Genomic DNA, 20,227 nt, shown 5'->3' with positions numbered 1-20,227 from the left:
CCATCTCTGGTGCCTGGGGATGCTGGCTGTGTCAAAATAGTGTCTTTCATGCAGAATATTTTGCTTTCAAATGCTCCTGACCCTCTGCAAGCCATTGCACTGCATCCCTGTCCCTTCCCAGTGGGAAGTCCCTTCCCGAGTGAGTCCCTTCCCAAAATCTTTGACTATTTTAGATATTTTTTGGTGCAGGTACAGATCCCATTCCTACCCAGCAGAGCTCTGGCTGCTCCCAGCTTGTTCCCACAGCCCAGGGAGAGAAGCCACAGGCAGTGAGGAGCTGGGAGGTGTTTTTGGGAAGCAGAGCGTGGCACAGTTTGGAATCCACGCCGTTTCTCCCAAGGTTGGATGCACAGTTTCCCCGGCTGGCTGTGTTCCCAAGGATATATTTGGTGGCAGCAGGAGTCAAACATACGTTCAGCTGAGGCTCAGCACTCCAGTGCTTCCCACTTCCGAGGAGCAGCATGCTCTGCTGTTCCCAGATTTGCTCTGGGATACAATTCCAATGCTCCCATGGCTGAGGGGGAGCTAATCTCCCTCTCCCTGGGCATTTCCATCCTTCCAGTGCCTGCAGTGAGCAAAAAAATTAGCAAACATCATTAAATAGGTGGGAAATCACAGGTCCCAGCTGAGAGGGAGCTCTTGGAGGGCTGAAGAAGAGGAAAGCTGTCACGGAGCTATTTAAACTTTATTTTTATTTTCAAGAGTTGGATTTCACTCGTGAGTTGCATGTTGATGACTTGGCTCAGTGAAACACGTAACAGACTGATTTTTCTTTTTTTCTGTAATTTTTTTTTCTTTTTTTTTGCTCTGTGCCCACAGAAGTTCGTTAAAAGCACATGGCTTGCTATAAATACAAGTGCTTCTAGAACAAAAATACCTTCTGTAAAGTGCTGATCAATATTGGGTATTATTCTGAGATGGGTTTAAATGCTCATTTGAGATAAAGTTCTCTCGCTCGTTTGTGTGTTTTTCACATCCGTAGATCTCCACTGGGTGTTTATCCAGATCTAAAAGTAGTCCTGGTGCCAAAAAAAAAGCCTGAATTTCGACAGCAAACCACATGATTGTTGCTTGATGGAAGTCCCACACTTCCAGTCACTCCCAGACTGGATAACCCCACATGGATATTCCAGCAACATCCCAACCAATCCCATTCCCTGTGTGCATCCAGGGCTCTCCAGCTGCTCTGCTGATCATACAGCACTAAAATAGCTCCCAAATACTACATACAGGCACGGGGTTTGGGCTTTATCTGAAGCTCCTGCAGAACAGAGCAGGGAATACATGAGTTCAGTCTGGCGTCTGGGAATCCAGCAGGAGCAGCAGCATTGTCAGAACAAGCAGGGTGGCTGTTCTGGTTTGGTGTTACAAGGCAGAACCAGGATAAAAATCCTTGCCTTATAAATAAGCTTTTAGTTCTTGAGCTCTGCCTCGTAATAGAGACTTTTTCCACCAGTGTAGACAAGGATTATTTTCGTGTAAACCTCAAAAAAACACTTGAGCTGTATTTGAGGTATCTTTTCCTCCTAAATGACACAAACTTTTAGAAAACAGAACAGGTTATTCTCAGCTGTTGTTAGAGGTGACTCTTGAGGGTTGTGCTTTGTCTCCCTGGGAAATTCTGTGCCTTTTCTAGCAGAATGACTTGTCTGTTGTGCACCTCATTCCTAAATATTGGTGGTGTAGTAATGTGGTTGAAGTTGAGGAGGAGAAGTCATGGCTTTTGATTAAATTGTCACTCTGACTTTTTAGGCAGCTTGAAAAATGAAATAATCTGCTGTTTTTTTGAGAGTTGCTGTCCAGCAGTGGGGAAAACACAATCACCCCCTTAAACAAGGAGCCCAAATATCTCTTTTTCATCTTTAACTCGACAGGAATGTGTGGACTATGATCACTCCTCATTCCCAGCCTTCATCCATCCCAGGATCAGCCACCATCAGTTCTCAGGGAGCAACTTCTCCTCAAGAATTTTTAAGTAAACTTATTTAAATCGATGCTTACCACAGCTTCCTCACAATACTGCTCTGGGAAATCAACAGGTTTTGAATTAATTTTTTAATTAATGAATTAATTTTTTCTGCTTTATCCGTCCCAAAGAAGGTGTTTTATCTTAGGAATTCAACTGCAATTCTTTCTTCCTCTGATGATGTTTTTTTTCCTGATGATTGTTGTGCTGCAGGACTGGGAAAGGAACCACATTAGCATTTTATCTTATTGTGGTGGGAAACTTATTACCAGGAGTTAATCATTTGCATTGAGCTCACATTAGGTAGGAAAATATTGTAGATATTTGGGGTGGGGGAGGAAGCTTTTTGCTTCCTGCCAGTGTCCTGCTTTAACACCTCTTGGCAGCTCAGGGCACTGTTAGCTGATAATCAAAAATCTATTAAAAATCTATTTTATTGAGTAGTGACAATTCGGTTTAAAACAAAGTTCTGCAAAGTCTGAGACAGCAAAGGTTTCTGTATTTCCTCCTTCAGCGCTGTGTCAAACAGAATATTCTGTCTTAGAAATTCTACCAACTGATCTAATCTTGCCTTGAAACTCTTTCCAGGTTTGCCTACTCAAGGATTCTGTCGCTATCTGATTGCTCTGCCTGCTAAATTTCCAGGCTGAATTCATCTTCCATTGATGAAGTGCATTTCTCTCTGCTCACTGCCTTCACCCTTCCTTCTTTCACATGTCTCATTTCATTATTATAAATTAATCAGGGGATTTTTTTCCAGCTGAGGGAACTCTTGCCATGCCATTCACATTTAGGGATCTGTGCCTTTTCTTCTTTTATGAAACTTTCCAACTTTTTACCTGTTTATGTTGAAGGTTGATAAGGAACCTTTTTGCTCACAAAACATGCAGATATTTCAGCAGAAATAACTCTGTGTTAAAGGCAGTTTTGATGCTGAATAGCAGCCCCCTGTGAATGGAAGAACTGCTCAGATGGGAACATTTTTTAGTGCATTTTTCTCCTGCTCATCCTTAGCTTTCACCCAGGTCTGCAATGTGGCCTCAGTTCTGCTGGGCTTTGAGCTGCCTTTGTTCAGAGCTGTGGAATCAGCACTTCCTGCCCATGGTTTGCTCATTAGGGCACAGCAATTAGTGAATTTGCCATGGACTTCCATCCAGCCATTCTTAGGAATTCTTTGAACTGCTGCAGTCAGTAATCAGCAGGTTTGGAGTTTTATTTCCCCAATGCTTCCAGGAGTTCTTTTACCCAAATAAAATAATCACACCTGCTCTGAAAAAACCATGGGAGAGGTAAACTCTTGTTTTCAGGTGGCTGAAATAAGAATCTCTTGTTAATAATACATTTCTCCTCATTACCAGTCAAACTTCTCATCCTTCAGTTTGCAGCTATTTTCCCTTGAAGAAAGGGGAGCAGGGGTGAGAAGAGGCTCTGTCTGATAGTGGAGAGTTCTGCTTGAGCTCACAATTTTCCTTGCACACACTTTCAAGTCCAGCATCTTCACCCACTTATTTAATCTGCCCTTACATCACTTTCCTCTTAAATAATGGGGAAAGTAGGAAAATTCGTGAAAAAGAGGAAAATCCTGACAAAGAGCTCTGCTCTTGCTTGGGAGTGGATAACACTGGAGCAATAAACTCCTGGAGCTTTATGCTGAAAACCTTTTTAGGAAAGACAAGCATAGCCCATGACCAAGACCTCCTTTACTGGACACATCACAACTGAGAGCATTGCCAACACAATCACTGTGCTGCCAGTTTTGAGCTTGCCCCGAATTGAGGAGAACTCAAAGCGTTTTCAATCCAAATTCTGTGCTCCCTGCCTTTGAGAGGAAGCCACTTGAGGGCTGTGCTGCTGTGTCTGCTGGAAACCCTGAGCCAGCATCGCTCAGGCCATTAATAGAGCTAAAGCCTGATGTGCTCAGGGACTTCTGAAAGAGAGCAGATTAATTTGCTAAAGGTGGAAAGGCTCTGGCTGCTTTAATCTGGCTTCATTTCGGCAATTGGAATGAAGAGGGCAGTTCACTGCCTGCTCCAAGGTCCTTCCATCTCGTGGGGAACAGCAGCAGGAGCTTCACAGCAGAAGGTGATGTCTGCGCTTGGCGTTTCTCAGAGGAGGAAGCTTTGATTATGTTGGTAATTTGGGCAATTTTAAACGCTTAGGGTTGGATTCACTGGTGCCCAGAGAAGCTGTGGTGTCCCTGGAATGTCCAAGGCCGGGTTGGACAGGGTTTGGAGCAGCCTGGGACAGTGGCAGTGTCCTTGCTCACAGCTGGGGGTGGCACTGGGTGTCCTTCAAGGTCCCTTCCAACCCAAACCGTTCTCTGATTACATCAAGAATCCTTGAGCAGAGAATCCAACAGGGCTATTTATTCCCCTGAGTACATCCACAGGGGGATAAAAAGGCCTTGAAAGGATGGAGTTTTAAGGCTGTTTTGTTCACTTCTCCCATTTACAGGATTGGGTTGTTTTGAGGTTTTTTTCCCCCTGGAAACAGTCATCCAGATATTTATACAAGTTGCAACAAAGGTTTGCACATTTTTCATTTTAGCTTAGATTGCTTTCTAATTATCTGAGCAATCCACTGCTGTCCTTATCTGTTGCTACTTGTCTCTAACTGTGGGATAAATATGGATTTCTTAACAAAATGTGCACTTGAAGGGTAGGAATTCCTTATGGCCAAGAGGTTGGTCAGATGTGTTTCACCTTCCAGCTGCTGAGCTTTATCCAGATGTGGGTGCTGGAGTTTCCTGGGGGAAAACTGTCCTGGAGAACAGAGAGGAGTTTAGTTTCAAAATTAAGTGTGAAATGTTCATTTTACCATGAAAAACTACCTTGTAAAATGATAAAGCAGCAAGTATCACTCAGAGAAATACTCTGAATTCTCTTAAGAAATATTCTGAATTCTCAGATTAAATCTGTGCTTGTTTGTGTGACTTTCACTTTCACTTTTCTTTACACCAAGCAGTTGCCTTTCAGTTTTCCTCAGGCACCCGAGGAACATAATATGGGAGTGTAAAATTAAATCATTAAGATAATGTATGTTTGGTATGTGTGTCAGGTAAGATTCCTATTTTCAGCTTACACTGAGCTCTTAATTAACTGATGAGCTTAAGCAGCTGAGATACAGTAATAGTGCATTTAGTTAATTGGCTCATGTGAAACTTCATCCCTGCCAATAACTGTGCCACTGGAATAAATTCAAGACGTGGTGCTAGATCCCTTAACTAAGCTAATTTAATCATTGGTCATTGTAAAAACAGTCACCAACTTGGAGGGATTTTTTTTTGTTTGTTCCCTGCTGGAATTGGTAGTGCTGTGCTGGCAGAAGTGCCATGGCATGTTCACCCAGGTAGTTCTGGGAACATAAAGTTGACCATCTGTGCCATTATACCTTGAATTACCCAATTTCAGGTGCTGCTGGGAGGGTTTAATGCAGCTAAGCCTGTGCTGAGATGGGATGTGAAAATTCTGCTGGATTCTGAGCTCCTCTTAAGCGGTTTTACTTCAGGGAAAAACCTGAGGAGGATGAGAGGGACTTTTCACAAGGGGTTGGAATGTCAGGACAAGGGGGAATGGATTCAAACTGACAGTGGGTTTAGGTGGGATTTTGGGAAGGAATTTCTCCCAGTGAAGGTGGGCAGGCCCTGGCACAGGGTGCCCAGAGAAGCTGTGGCTGCCCCTGGATCCCTGGCAGTGTCCAAAGCCAGGCTGGACCAGGCTTGGAGCAACTTGGGACAGTGGAAAGTGTCCCTGCCATGGCAGGGGGTGGAATGAGATGATCTTTAAGATCTCTTCCAACCCAAACTGGCCAACGACTTTCTGAAGTCTGGGTTTCCTTGTCACAAAGTAAATTCCCTGGTGGCATCACCCAGGAGGTCTCCAGCAGGTTCAGCCCTGTGTTTGTACACTCTGCACAAAGGCCTGCTGAGGAGGGTGTCCTGGCTGCCCTCCAGCATGGTCACACCTCATCAACAGTTTCAAGAAAATTATCAGCCTAATATTTGCTGTCATTCTGGCAGGGTGAAAGATAAGGCTGCCTTTGATTATATTTTTTTTCCCCCCTGAAAATTTTGCTGATGTTGGATGCACTCGTGGTGTGTTAAACACAGCCCAGATGTGCAACAGCTGGCCCTGTGTCACTCACCCAGCTCAGAGCTGCTGGTGGCCTCGTGTGGAGGGGCTGTGGCTGTGTGACAGAGGCCAGCACTGGCCACACAGCTCCCATGGCTTAGGCCAGCATAAAACCAGGTTTGTTTTAAGCCCTGCTGAGCCAAACCTGGCTTTGGCCTCACTCAGAGCACACAGAGCTCAGCTGGCAGTGTGTGGGGAAGCTCTTGGGATTGGGAGATTTTTGCTGCTGCTTTTTATTCCTTGGAGGTGTCCAGGGAATTCCTGGAGGTGGCACTCAGTGCTCTGGGCTGGTGACAGGGTGGGGACTGGGGACAGGCTGGACTTGGTGATCTTGGAGGGCAATGATTCTGTGACATCAGCCCCCAGTAAACTTTAAATCCTATTTTTCCAGCAGCTGCTTGTTCTGCAGAGGTCAGAGGGAGAACTTGATCAAGGAGGGAGGGAATTAGTGAGGCTGAACTGTTCATTTGCAGCTGGAACTGGATGATTCCTGGTCCATGAGCCTGGCAGTGCCCACATCACACCAGGGCACCAGCACAGGCTGGCCAGCCAGGAACTCACCCTCCACACCTTTATCTGATGTGTCTAAAGTTTCCCTGTTCACTGAGTGGACAGCAAGACACAAAAGGCTTTTAGTGCTTCAAAACTGAAGCTGCTGAGTTGCATTCTTCCCCATGCTGAGGTACAGAAAGCACTGGGGTGGTTTTTTATTTCCTTTAGATAAGCCCTGTGCAGCTTCCCACTGCATTCCCCCAGCTCTGCCATGCTCTGTGCTGCACTTATTTTGCAGGTGAGGCTGCCCTGCTGCCAAACCCTGCCTGCAATTGAGTTTTAGCTTGAGCTCCACGCTGCAGAAGTCACAAGGGACGTGTACTTGGTGCAGCCTGTCTCAAACAGAATATTTGTCATGCTGCTGACAGCTTCCTAAATGGCTCTTGTCATAGCTTTTTAAGAAGCTAGCCCGGTTGTGCACTGGAGATGGTGCAGATTAAAGGTCTTGCTGCTCACACACTGTGAGTTGGGAATGGGGAAATCTTCATCCTGAGCTGCATCCGGCTGAAAGCATTCATCTGCCCCAGAGATGGGAGCAGTCGAAATTCCAGTGTAAACAGTGCTGACAGCTAATCGTGCTGATAATGTCTGTCCCCCGGAGCTATTGCAGCGCGGTGAGCTTGCCTGGGAGGCTGGAGCTGACACTGAGGGGTGTTTTACAGCTCTGCTCTTGTTCCTGCTGCCTGGGGAAGCAGCATTTGGGGCTGCAGGGTTGCTGTGCTGGGATAGAACACAGACAGATGGGCATTGCCTGCCCTGTGCCCTGCCTGGCAGGGGTTTGTCCTCATCCCTGCTCGCCCCTTCACCGAGGCACTGAGGATGTGGAGATTCTTCAGAGGTGTTCCCTCCCTGAGACATTTTTCCCTGTCCAGAGGAGCTGTTGTATCATGAGATTAATGGAGATGATTGAGAATTCCTCTGCTTGTGCTTCCAGCAGGAACCTGGGTGGGCAGGCAGCACTTAGTTCCCACAGAGCTTTTGGAAATTAGAATCTTAAAAACAGAGAATGGTTTGGGTTAGAAGAGACCTAAAGATCCTCTTAGCCCACCCCTGCCATGGGCAGGGACACCTTCCACTACCCCAGGCTGCTCCAAGTGTGTGTCCTAATTAATATTAGGACAATTAGGCTTTCCCAACAAGGAAATGAATTACCATTTCTAGGGAGTCTGGGTGAGCTTTCCAAATTCTGTGTGTAGATAAATAAAGATAGACAGAGATAAAGATAATGCTTGAAACTAAATTAAGTTTTACATTTTTTATGAGACAGCACAGGGTAAAATGAACACCGCTTTCCTGGTAGAAATTCAAGTCTCCATTCAATGTGCTCCAAGGTGTGTCCAGCCTGGCCTTGGACACTTCCAGGGATCCAGGGGCAGCACAGCTTCTCTGGGAATTCTATTCCAGATCCTCCCCACCCTCCCAGGGAGGAATTCCTGGCTGGGAATGAACCTCTCATCAGCCAAGTGCACTGAGCAAGTTCAGTTCCTTGGGCACAGCTTGGCCTTGGAGCTCTTTTCCAACCTCAATCCTGTATTTCTGCAGATATCCCAGGGCTGTGGGAATCTGAACAGATCCTACCTGTGCTGGGATGAGGTGGGATCTTTGGCTCTGGAATCCCACCGAGGGAGCAGATTGCCAAAACTGAAACTTTTATTTCTTGCTGCAACACCTCTGGCTTCTCTGAGGAGTGCTGAGTGATGAGCTGCTCAGAAACACCAAACTCTTTTGATTTCTTCTGCAGTTCCTGCAGAAAACGATGGGAGAAATGGAAAATGCAGTGGGATAGCTGGTAATTAGAGTCAATTTTTCCCTTTGTCCAGCTCGTTCATACACCCTCATCCTCTCATGTTTTATCTCCCATGCTGTGAATCCTCTGCACTGACTGGGGGAAGATTTAATGTGCACTCAGAGGAAGGGATAAATTGTGCACAGGGGATTTAGCCAGAGCTGCCTGGAATTACCAGAGAAACTCACATTTCACTCCCTGCAGCCTCTTGTGTGCAATTTTTGGGTAAGAATTGAGAAGCAGGGAAGGATTCCCTGTGCTTGGTGCTGTCCCTCGTGCAGGGCTGGCAGCACTGGGGTGGCACTGGTGATGGATTGTCCCCCTGGCCCCAGAGGGACCTCATTTATCATTTAGCATTTAGCATTTATCATTGAGCACAGCACATGGCACGTCTGGCCCAACTGCCTTTAAGTGGTGCTGCTCAGCCTGATGTCCCTGCTGGTTCTTCCCCTCTCCATCTGATGATTTTTTGTTTATTTTCTTCTTTTCTTTGCCCCCTTGCAGGTGGAAGAAAAGGGAAATAGCCCCAGGGGCTGGCTGGTGGGTTTATTCCTTGTGTGCACATGTGTCTCTGCTGGCTTTGCTGCTCTGAAAAGCTTCACAGTTTGTTGCTTGGCTCAAAATTAGTACCTTTGCCTACACTTTGATAACACTGCTTTGAGTTTGTGGCCTGGTGTTTTAGCACACAACTATTTCATTGTATAACTTGAATTTCTACCAGGAAAGCAGTGTTCATTTTGCCCTGTGCTGTCTCATAAAAAAACCATGAAACTTAATTTAGTTTCAAGCGTTATCTTTATGTCTGTCTATCTTTATTTATCTACACGCAGAATTTGGAAAGCTCACCCAGGCTCCCTAGAAATGGTAATTCATTTCCTTGTTGGGAAAGCCTCATTGTCCTAATATTTCATTTCTAAGTGTTTACTCCTGTCCAGTGCCACTTCACTTCCAAAATCCTGTTCTTGCCTTGGAAAAATGTAGCCACATTAAGACTAAAATTGCTGAAAATCAGCAACAAACAGAAAAAAATCTGCAATTTTCATGTTGTTGGGTACGCCTGTGCCACTTAATGTCATTTAAATTGTGCAAGCCTGGTGCTGCTTAATGTCATTCAAATTGTTTACTGCTTAGATGCAATGAATTTCCCCTTTCTCCCTCCCAGTTTTCCCAGATTTTCTGCACCTCCCCTTTGTCCTGGCTCTTCCAAGCACTGCTGTAATTCAGCTGCTGCCAGGATTACACTGCAAAGGAAACGTTCAGGATGAACTGTGTGATCCCTGATACCGAATTACAAGGTACCTTATGAGGAAATTGGAGCAAAATGGATTTCAAATGGGACTCATTTGATTAAGTGGAGAGCTGCTCAGTGATTGTGGGGAGAGGAGCCCTTGGGATTATGACTGAAAGAAACTTTATGTGTAGTAAACTCTCATTTGCATCTCATTTGTCACAGAAAAATACTTTGTTAGCAGCTGATCCTCAGCAGGGAGGCGATCTGCTGAAGAAAATAGTTTTGATCATTGGTTCAATTTGTAAAACATTTCCTTAGCTTCTCCTGGTTGGCTTCAAGTCATTCCCAAGGTTTTTCCAGCTGTGTTTTCTCCTCAGTCTCTGCAATCCTGGGCTGTGTTGTTTTCATGACAGCTTCTCATTTCTGTCCTTTTCCCATGGACAACCCTCAAATCCCATCTTTCCCACTGGCAGCAGTGTCTGAACATGGCATTCCCATCCAGAGGTTTGGGATCTTTTATCCTTCTCTTGGCCATTCCTGCTCCTTTCCTCACCCCAAATCTTTTTTATTGCTCACCACTGCACCAGTTGTCTTCACCTCTTGGATATTTTCTTAATCAAAACAGAGGAGAAAAGAAAACAATATTAGCCCTTGCCAGATGCTCTTAATACAGCATTTTGATCTTTGAATATTTGCCTGGATCTGCTCTTAACTCATGTTCTCCTAACAGAGTGTCCCTCCCCAGTATTTCTGGTTGTGTGTCCATCTTCCCACCAATCTGCAGGGATTTGGAAGCACAGCCAGCTTCTATTGTTGTAACTCCAGATGCAGCTGCTGCTGAATCCATGGAGATCCTGAAGTGGAGCATCTCCAATCCAGGTGTCTCCTGGAGATTTCCCTTCTGGGTTTTCCGTGCCCTGGGTGGGTTTGGTGGGCCTGGAAACTTTTCCACCACCAAACTGGCCCAGTTTCCCCTGCCTTTTACAAAAGCTGGAAAAGACTAATGCTGCAAGCAACATATGCTTGTGTTTGCAAGGGAGAGGGAGAAATTCACTGTGGAGCACTTGCAGGGATTGAACAGCAAAATTTTCGTCCTGACTTGTATTTTTAGAAATAGGTGAAAGATGTTGGAAGGGATGGGGTGGGAGGGAAAGGCTGATGACATAAATGTTTCAGATTTGAGCTCAGCTGCTTCAGGGCTGTTCCAGGGGTGCAGATCTTGTGGGGTCTCATTCTGGGTTACCTGGCCGGTGAGAAACTGGAGAGGAAAAAAGCCCTGATCACACCTGGAACAGAGATCCTGCCCTTCTCCAGAGCTCTGAGCTATCCCACTGCTCAGCTTGGTGGTGTTTGATTTGACAGAAAACCCCTTGAGGCTGAAATATTCCCTATTTGATTATGGAGGGCTGTAGTTCAGGCGTGTAGAAATTAGGAATTATGGATTGTGTTGCTGGATATTGGCTTTTAATATAAGCACCTTGTGGCAGCAGCTGCTCCTGCTCATCTGGTCCCCTTTGGAAGAGGTGCCAGTGCTGTGACATCCTCGGTGACATCCACAGTGACAGAGGCACAGCAAACACACCAGCTGTTCCAAAGAACTTCCACACAGACATTGCCTGACATTCTGCTGAGAAACTGATTTAAATATCTGGGTTTATCTGCATAAGCTCAGTCAGAAGGAGCATGGATAAGCTTACAGATTCATTGCTTTGACGGGAAGGGAAATAAATTTACAATTCAGGTTATAAAGCAGTCTGCGAGGATTGCAGAAATACATTTTGCCTTTAAAAAATGCGACTTTGTAGTTTGCCAGGAGTTCAGTGGGGCAGGCAGGAGTAGCTGCAGAGGATTTCACTCTGCCTGTGAAGGAAAACCAGGTTATGCTGCTAAATCCTACAGCTGGACAGGAACAGCCCATGGGTTTGGGGTCACTTTGAGCTGCTCAACAGAATCATTAGGATTGGGAAAAACCTGCAAGATCTCCAGTGCAACCTTTGATCCATCAGCAGCTTTTCAAGCAGACACTGGAGGAGCTGCCCAGGGAGGTTTGCAGTCCTCATCCCTGCAGGTGTCACCTGGAGGTGGCACTGAGTGCTCTGGGCTGGGGACAAGGTGGGGATTGGCACAGCTTGGATTTGATGGTCTTTTCCAACCTAAATCCTGTGACTTTCTTACCCTCCTTGCACCACCTGCCCACCTGAGCTGTTGGAACAAGAACAACCTAACTTATTTCAGAGTGTCACTGCTGCTATTTGACTTTTGAAAAAGTAAACTGGCAACGATTTCCATATCCCCTTCTGAATAAATCCCTTGCCAAAAATAGCAACCATTGCCCTCTGCTGAGATGGTGACTTTCAGAATTGCTTGGGAGAGAACATTCCTTCTTGGCATTTCGAAAACAATTCCTGCTTTCGAGCAGGGTATTAATAATTCCTTACTCATGTTGAAGTGATGTAAGATGAAAAATTCATGGGGATGTTGCTTTCTCTCCTGGATCTTGCAAGCTGCTGGTGCCTCTGACATGTTTGGTCTTAAATGAAGTCAGTGTTTCCTTTGGAGCTCTAATTCCCTTCCAAAGTGAGGAACAGAGAACTGACACTGTAAATACTTTCAAGTGGTTCAGACTGTTGATGTTTGTTGCTTTATCAGTGTTATTAACAGCAAAAGGGAAAGTGCTTTGATGTGGTCCAAGAGTTTGGTTGTAGAAATTCACGTGTTGATGTTTGGCTTTAGTGACTGAAATGTGGGGTGGAAAGAGGAATATTTGGGCAATTTGACACATTATTTTTGTTACGTGTCGTAAGTTTCTTGAATCCCTTCTACCTTCTATCCACAGCTAAATAGATGAATATTTCTTCAGGGAAAGCATGAAGCTTTTTGGGGATCCTGGAAGCACTTCTAATAAATGATAAACACGCTAAAGACCTTTTTAAATAGTGGCTTGTGCTGAAGCCAAGCTGTGTTTAAAGGCTTAGTACTGGGATGGATGACTTGTTAGAGTGGATTTGGCTCTTGAGCCATTTGTGGAGTCACTTTCTTCCACCACCCATCCTTCCAGCTTGAAAAAAATAAAGAATTTATCACCAGGTTTATCATTGCTGTCTGTGTAGGAAGGATCAGATCTCCAGGGAGGAGTTCTTGGGGACAGTGAGGATCTTGTGTAGTGAGGAGCAATAAATCTGGGTGCTGGCTTGGGCAAAGTGGGAAGCAGGGAGAGGATTGGGCTGTTGGATTTTCAGGGCTGGGCAGGGCTCTAGGAAATGCCTTTAACCTGCTTCCATAATTCACGTTTGGGGACGAGGAGAGAGCCCTGTGGGAGAAATTAGCATTCATTGAGTGTACATGCAAACAGATGTGAGCTAAAGTGCAATGGGAAAAAAAAAAATAAAAAGATGCCCACTGACCCAAATTTCTTGCAGTGTCCTGTTCTGTCTGTCTGGAAATTTCATGCTCGGGCTGCTCAGCCTTAATAAGGAAACAATTCCTTGCTGGAGTGTTTGCCCACATATGTTTTTGCAATTCCAGACTATCCAGTGTTTCATGCACGCAGGGCTGCCTCCTTCCCCATTGTTTGCAGCTGCCCCAGCAGCATCTCCCAGGCTGAACCTTGGACTGGGAATGGCCAGGCTCTGCCAGGAAACTTGGTGTTTTGTAAACAGTGGGCTGTGCTGCTCTCAAATCCGTGCAGTGGTCAGCACGCCTTTGGGAAGCAAATGGAAGCAATGCCAGGGAAACAAAAAGCAGTGGATGTTTGTGGTCACTTGGAAGGATTCAGAGGTTTGTTGCTGGTGGGTTGTGTGTGGGATATGGAAGAGCAGCTGGAGTTGGGGGATGTGGGATTGTCATTTGCTGCTTTGAATTAGGGTCTGACTTGGTTTCTGTGCTAATGGATGCTCCAGAGGAGGCACCAGGATGGGTGGGATGGAGCAGCTCTGCTGGGAGGAAAGGCTGGGAGAGCTGGGATTGTTCAGCCTGGAGAGGAGAAGCTTTGGGGTGACCTCAGTGTGACCTTCAGTGCCTGAAGGAGCTGCAGGAGAGATGGAGAGAGACTTTTTGCAAGGGATGGAGTGACAGGACACAGGGAATGGCTTCAAATTGACACAGAGTAGGGTTAGATTGGATATTGGGAAGAAATTTTTGTCAGTGTGGCTCCAAACCTGGAAGTGTCCAAGGCCAGGCTGGACAGAGCTCAGAACACCCTAGGATAGTGCAAGATGTCCCTGCCCATGGCACTGGGTGATTTTAAGTTCCCTTCCAACCCAAACCATTCTCCCACATTTTTTAACCTGTAGAAAAGCTCATTCCTTCCCACAGCTGGCAGTGTCACCTCACCATCAGGAAATCTTTTCAAAATCCTCTTTTCCATGACTTACACCTCAGGCTCATCAATGTGTCTGTCATCCTGAGCTATCAAAGTTGATAATTCCTAGGTCAGAGTGCATAAGGGTGGATTTTGGTGTCCTTTAAGGCTGTGTGAACTTGGAACCTCTTGCTGCAGCACCAAGCCCTGATGGGGAAGCGAGCAGGGAGTTTGAATCTATCAGCTTTACACCTCTGTGATTACCTTAAAGCAGCTATTACACAAAAATTGCTGTAGTTAGAGTGCAAAAAACGGCTGTGTGTGTTCATGGTGAAGGAGGGAAATGCCTTTTAAACCTTGATGGATTCCTGGATTTCCAGGGGGAATCATCCAGCAGGAGGTGTCACCTCAATTCTCCTGAGAGGTCAAAACCACCTAGGAGAAGGGAGGTGATGTGTCACTGTTGAACTGCTAGCGGAGTGAAAGAACCAGGCTGGATCAAATGTGGCAGAAATCTGATTTTATTATTTAATTCTAAAACTTATATCGACTTTCAAAGATTGTCCAGATTGGGTCAATTCAAAACCTCCCCCTAGGCTGACTGGCCAGGCTTGAACCACCTATCTTTTCAGAGAGCATTTCCTTAACATCCAAACTTTATTTCTAAAAAACACAGGAAGAAGAAGAGCAAATTCCCATGGGAAAGTGTCGCTGTTGAGCCGCTAGCAGAGAAAAGGACCCGGGTTCTCAGTGTGGCAAGAAAAGAGGACTTTATTATTTTGATTTCAGCTTATATAGACTTTTCAGAGGTCACCCAGATTGGTCAGTCAGAAACCTCCCCCTAGGCCTCACTGGCCAGGCCTGAACTGTCCAAATCTCGAGACACTGTTTTTAATAACATCCAAACTTTATCTTTGTTTATAAAACACAGGAGAAAGTTCTCATGGGAAAGACCTGTGCTAGCCACAGGAAAGAGTCTGTGTTACCACAGTGATGAACAAAAAGGACGAAAGGAGTCAACTTTGGCTCTAAACAGGCTAATTTTATGGATTAATTTGGATTAATCCCCTTTCCCCTTTATCCCCCCAGTGGCTCTGGGTCGCAACCAACCCCTGAAGAAGGAGAAGCCCAAATGGAAGAGCGATTACCCCATGACGGACGGGCAGCTGAGGAGTAAGAGGGATGAGTTTTGGGACACAGCCCCGGCTTTCGAGGGCCGCAAGGAGATCTGGGATGCCCTCAAGGCCGCTGCCCACGCCTTCGAGAGCAACGACCACGAGCTGGCCCAGGCCATCATCGACGGTGCAAACATAACGCTGCCTCACGGTAGGTGCAGCTCAGGAGGGTGAAATGTGATTTTCCTGCCTTGGGATCAGTTAAAACGCGGATAGAATGGTTTGAAATGTCAGTGTGGATGGTGTTTTATGGGTGGCTGGCTTCCTGTTGGGAGTTTGCAAGGAAAATGGATAAAGAACCCCAAAAAAAATCTGCTTTTTTTACAAGTCGTCACTGACTTTTTTCACAAGTCAGTTATTGACATCCCAGTTCCTAATGTTTTCTTTCCTTCAAACCAAAATCAACAGGTAAGACTCTTCAGGCACACAGTGCCAGATAATTACTTCCCCTTCAAGATTTTGTACAAAGATTACCTTTGTGACACAAAGCAGGTAACTGGCTCTTGGTCTCAGGCGTGGCATGAAACAAGGAAGTTCAATTTGAGAACAGCAAGTCCAGAAAAGTTTAAAAAAAAAAGTTTATAAACCTAAATGGGATTTCTAGTTCTGAATATATATCTTCCTATGTATGTACACACAGAGTTGCACACGTTTTCATGCATTTTTTTTTGAAATTATATTTTCCTAATGTAGAACCACAACAAATATAAAACTATTTCCAAGCAGATGTTAGTGTAGGATGAGAACTTAAGCACTAGTAAAAGTTTTCTAGCACATTCATGGGCTATTCAGGATAAAAATTCCAACTTCTGGGGGTCTGTAAGGAAGAGAAACCAAACCCTGAAGTGTTTCTGATCAGACAGCAACACTAATATTTTAATTATTTGTTATAATATTTTCTATTTTAATCATAAATATTTTAATCATAAATATTTTAATCATAAATATTTTAATTATAAATATTTTAATTATAAATATTTAATTATAAATATTTTAATTATAAATATTTAATTATAAATATTTTAATTATTTAAACTACTATGGAAAAGGAAGTCACCACCAGGCTGCCATTTGTGTGTCCCACTGTGTGTGCAGTTGGAAGGGATGGTTTGGTCCATGGGGAATACTCAGTTAAACTCTGATTTTTTCCAGGCAGCATTTGGGACTTTCTGTAATCTCTCTCAACACCTGAATGCTCCCAGGCACAATTTTCATAACTTTTTTTTTTTTTTTTCCCAGCTTCTCTTTGTAAGGAAGTAGATTGTTTTTTCCCCTCCTGATTTTATGGGTTTTTTTGGCACTGGAACTGTTGGGGGATTTTTAAAACTTTTCTCTTCTGAAGACTCTGAAAAAAATTTCCCCAGAATTTGGGGCTGTTAGATCCTGTGTGAGATAAACTGCAGGCACTTCTTTTGGGTACTTTCCCCTTTGCTCTGTTGCTCTGAATTCTGCTGGGTGGATTTTATTTTTTTCAAGCTATATTCTCCCTCATTCCACAACTCTGAAATTCATCATTTCCCTGTTTTCCTAATAGAAATACAGTGAGAGGAGACTGGTGAAAAGTTAGTGATAAATTTAAAATCACCATTCAGATAAATGGAAATAATTATCTCAGAGATTTGCAGACCTTGCTTTGTTTTGCTTCATTGCTAAACTAGAAATTCTAGGTGTCAGGAAAACTCAATTTATATATGGGGAAAGTATAATAAAATACCTTTTGCTGGCGTCTTTCCCACATCAAACTGTAGCTTAAAAAATAGTATTTTTTAGTGTTTTTTAATTATTTAAAAATATATTTAGTGTGGGAATTTTCTTCTCAGTGAGGATCTGAGTCTGCTTTTTAACATAAAACAGAAGAGCAGAAACATAATTCTCTTAATAAATGAAAATTGGAAGCAGGAGCAGCAAGAGGAACATTCTTTATCTAATGAATTTGATGAGACCCCATTAATGAGCTGTTTTGGCAGTGCTGGGCTGAGCATTCAGCTGAAATGTTCACATGCAGAATATTCAGAATATCTCAGAAATAACTCAGAAATCAAAGCTGGAGAAGAAGCTCTGTTGGCCAAGCCTGGCCTGGCATGGAGCTGAATTCCAAACAGAGAGAAATTCAGAATTTTTATCCAGGATGACGAGTTTCCTGGGGGATTTTTATCCCCACAAAAATGCAATATTTCCTTTTTATTCAACTTCCTGCTGGTGACACTTTGGTGCATGGCAGGGAACTGCTGGCACTTGTGAAATTCATCTTTTATACCCATTTTTTGGGCTGGAGGTCTTTACCTGACCAAACTCTCTCTGCTGTAGAAAGTTTGGATGAAAGTTGAGGCTCAGGTTGGACAGCAGCAGGAATTTCTCCATGGAAAAGATGCTCAGGCTTTGGAAATACCCTGGAAAAGTCCAAATTCCTGGAGGTGTCCAAGGAATTCCTGGAATTCCTGGATGTGACACTCAGTGCCCTTTATTTGTGATGGGAATCAAAGGACATTTTTTTTATCTCTCTCCAAAAAAAAAAAAAATTTCATGAGAAAACCCAACATTTAATACATAAATTCCTTTAAATCTATTAAAAAATGAAATATTTTTCACTAATTTTTTCCCCTCCCAAAGCATTCCTGCAAAACGCTGCAAAACCACAGATTGTGATGTTTCCTTTCATTTCTTTCCTGTGTGTACAACTGAGGCTTCAGAATAAAAAACCCAACCCAAACCCCACATCCCCATTCCCCTGTCCCTGCAGGGTGACAATGCCACGTCCAAACCACGAATTCCCCAGAAAATGAAACTTTGCAGGCAGTGGAGGAGTGAGAAGAGGGAGCTGGGGAGTGAGTAAGGACTGACTGGCAGAGATTTTGCAGATTTTAAGACTCAAGCTTAGCTGATGCTGCAAAAATAAAATCCCTTTTTGATTCCGGAATCCTACAGGAAAGGGAGGGGAAATAAAAAAATAAATCTATTTTTTGTGATTTTTCTCAGCTCTGTCACTCTAACCCCATTGAGGGAAAACTCTCCCCAGTGTAATTTTTCTAATGGATGCCTTTTGCTGGCTTTCTGCTGTTAAAAATAGCCTGGCAGGAGTATTAAATAAATAAATAAGCTCGTGGGATGGGCTTAGCACTTCTCAGCTATCTTGGGTGACTCTGTGGGATGGATTTAAAAATAGAAAATAACGTTATCACCAATTTATACTTTTTTTTTTTTTTTCCTCTCTCCCCTCTCCTCCTGTCTTAAAGCAGCACATCCTCCTTATTTTATTAATGAGGCCATTTCAATTTAATGAAGAAGGGTTTGCTGTACTTCTCAGCTATCAGACAGGAAATGTTGGAGTGTGGAGTGTTTTATTAGGAGTTGTTGTAGCAAAGCTTAGTGTTGAGCTGAACTTGGCCTGCAGGTCATTAGTATTAATTAACGATTATTAATAATATAACGATTATAACGATTATAAATTATTAATATTAATTCACGATTAGCAGGCTGGCTGGGGTTAAGTGGAGTTTTGAAATTTCAGGATATTGGGGTTTGATATCTCTGTGATTATCTGCAGAATATTTGCATTGTTTTGCTTCATTGCTAAAATAGAGATTGTAGATTTCAGAAAAACTCAATTTCTGTAGGGGGAAGTTAAATAATAATAGTAACTTAATGAATAAATAATGAAATCCAGGTAATAAAATAATTATCTTTAATAGGGAATAAAATCCAGGTTACCTTTACCTCTCCACCATCAGCTTTGTGCTCTGGGTGTTTTTAACATTTATCACTCATAGGCAATAAATTTTAGGATGGAAACTTCACCTGCTGCAGTTCTCAGGATATTTGGGTTTGATATCTCAGTGATTATTTGCAGAATATTTGCATTGTTTTGCTTCGTTGCTAAAATAGAGATTGTAGATGTCAGAAATCTCCATTTTTATGGGGGAAGTTAAATAATAATAATTTAATTTATTGAATAAATAATAAAATCCAGGTTACCTTTATTAGGGAATAAAATCCATGTTACCTTTATTCTTAAAGCCACTCCACCCTCAGCTTTGTGCTCTGGGTGTTTTTAACATTTATCACTTGTAGGCAATAAATTTCAGGATTGACACTTCACCTGCTGCAGCAGAGTTCTCAGGATATTGGAATTTAATATCTCAACAATTGCATATTTCCAGCCCTTGCATTGTTTTGCTTCGTTGCTAAAATAGAAATTGTAGGTGTCAGAAAAACTCCATTTCTATAGGGGGAAGTTAAATAATAACAACAACTTAATTTAATGAATAAGTAGTAAAATCCAGGTTACCTTTAATAGGGAATAAAATCCAGGTTTCCTTTAATAATAATAATTGGATTTCATGAATAAATAATAAAATCCAGGTTACCTTTAATAGGGAATAAAATCCAGGTTACCTTTAATAATAATAATTTGATTTCATGAATAAATAATAAAGTCCAGGTTACCTTTAATAGGGAATAAAATCCATGTTACCTTTACCCATAAAGCCTCTCCACCCTCAGCTTTAACTTCTGGGTGTTTTTAACACTCACCACTTGCAGTCAATATGAAAAGTTACCCTCTGCTGTGTTGAAAACTCCATTTTTATTTATGTTGATGAAAAGCTCCATTTATTGAGTCCATTTATTTTATTTTACGCTGATGGCAGGCTGAGCTGGCAGCCTGTGCTCCCAGCCCAGCAAGCCAAGCATTAGGATTTAAATTTGCCTAGAAATTCAGAAATATCTGCCAGCAGATGACAGAGTGGGTTTTTAACACTGGGTTTTTTCATGGATGGCTCCTGTAAATGAATCAGCTCCAGAGGTGGAACTTTTGTCATTTTGCAGTGCTTTTTGTGGGGTGGCAATATGGGACATCCTTGTATTGATGAATTTCTGATGGACTCTGTACAGTGAATTTTGCTTCAGCATTTCAATTGAATCTCCTGGGAACTGCTGCCCTGAAAGCCACAAGGATATTGTGGTTTTTTTTCCCTCGTCCCTGCAAACTGCTGTATCCATTGCTGGGAATTCTGTTGGAATTGCTTCCTCAGAGGTTTTTTAATTACCACTGAAAATTGTATTTTTTATGGATTACATTCTCTACACAC

The 20,227-nt window shown here is 43.3% G+C and overlaps 1 protein-coding gene across 1 annotated transcript in view; it reads left to right on the top strand.

The window, feature by feature from the left end:
• UBTD2 (ubiquitin domain containing 2) overlaps nucleotides 1-20,227 on the top strand; it is a 44,777-nt gene that overhangs the window by 7,832 nt on the left and 16,718 nt on the right. The window contains exon 2 of the mRNA XM_085074014.1: nucleotides 15,055-15,291. Within this exon, the coding sequence (XP_084930140.1) occupies nucleotides 15,055-15,291 (237 nt within the window). The remainder of the gene's footprint in view (nucleotides 1-15,054; nucleotides 15,292-20,227) is intronic.

The sequence above is a fragment of the Lichenostomus cassidix genome, chromosome 13 (genome assembly GCF_008360975.1).
Source record: "Lichenostomus cassidix isolate B80296 chromosome 13, HeHo_3.0, whole genome shotgun sequence".
NCBI classification, from domain to species: Eukaryota; Metazoa; Chordata; class Aves; order Passeriformes; family Meliphagidae; genus Lichenostomus; species Lichenostomus cassidix.
Note: the sequence above shows the minus strand (reverse complement) of the source record. Positions and strands in the feature narration are given on the sequence as shown.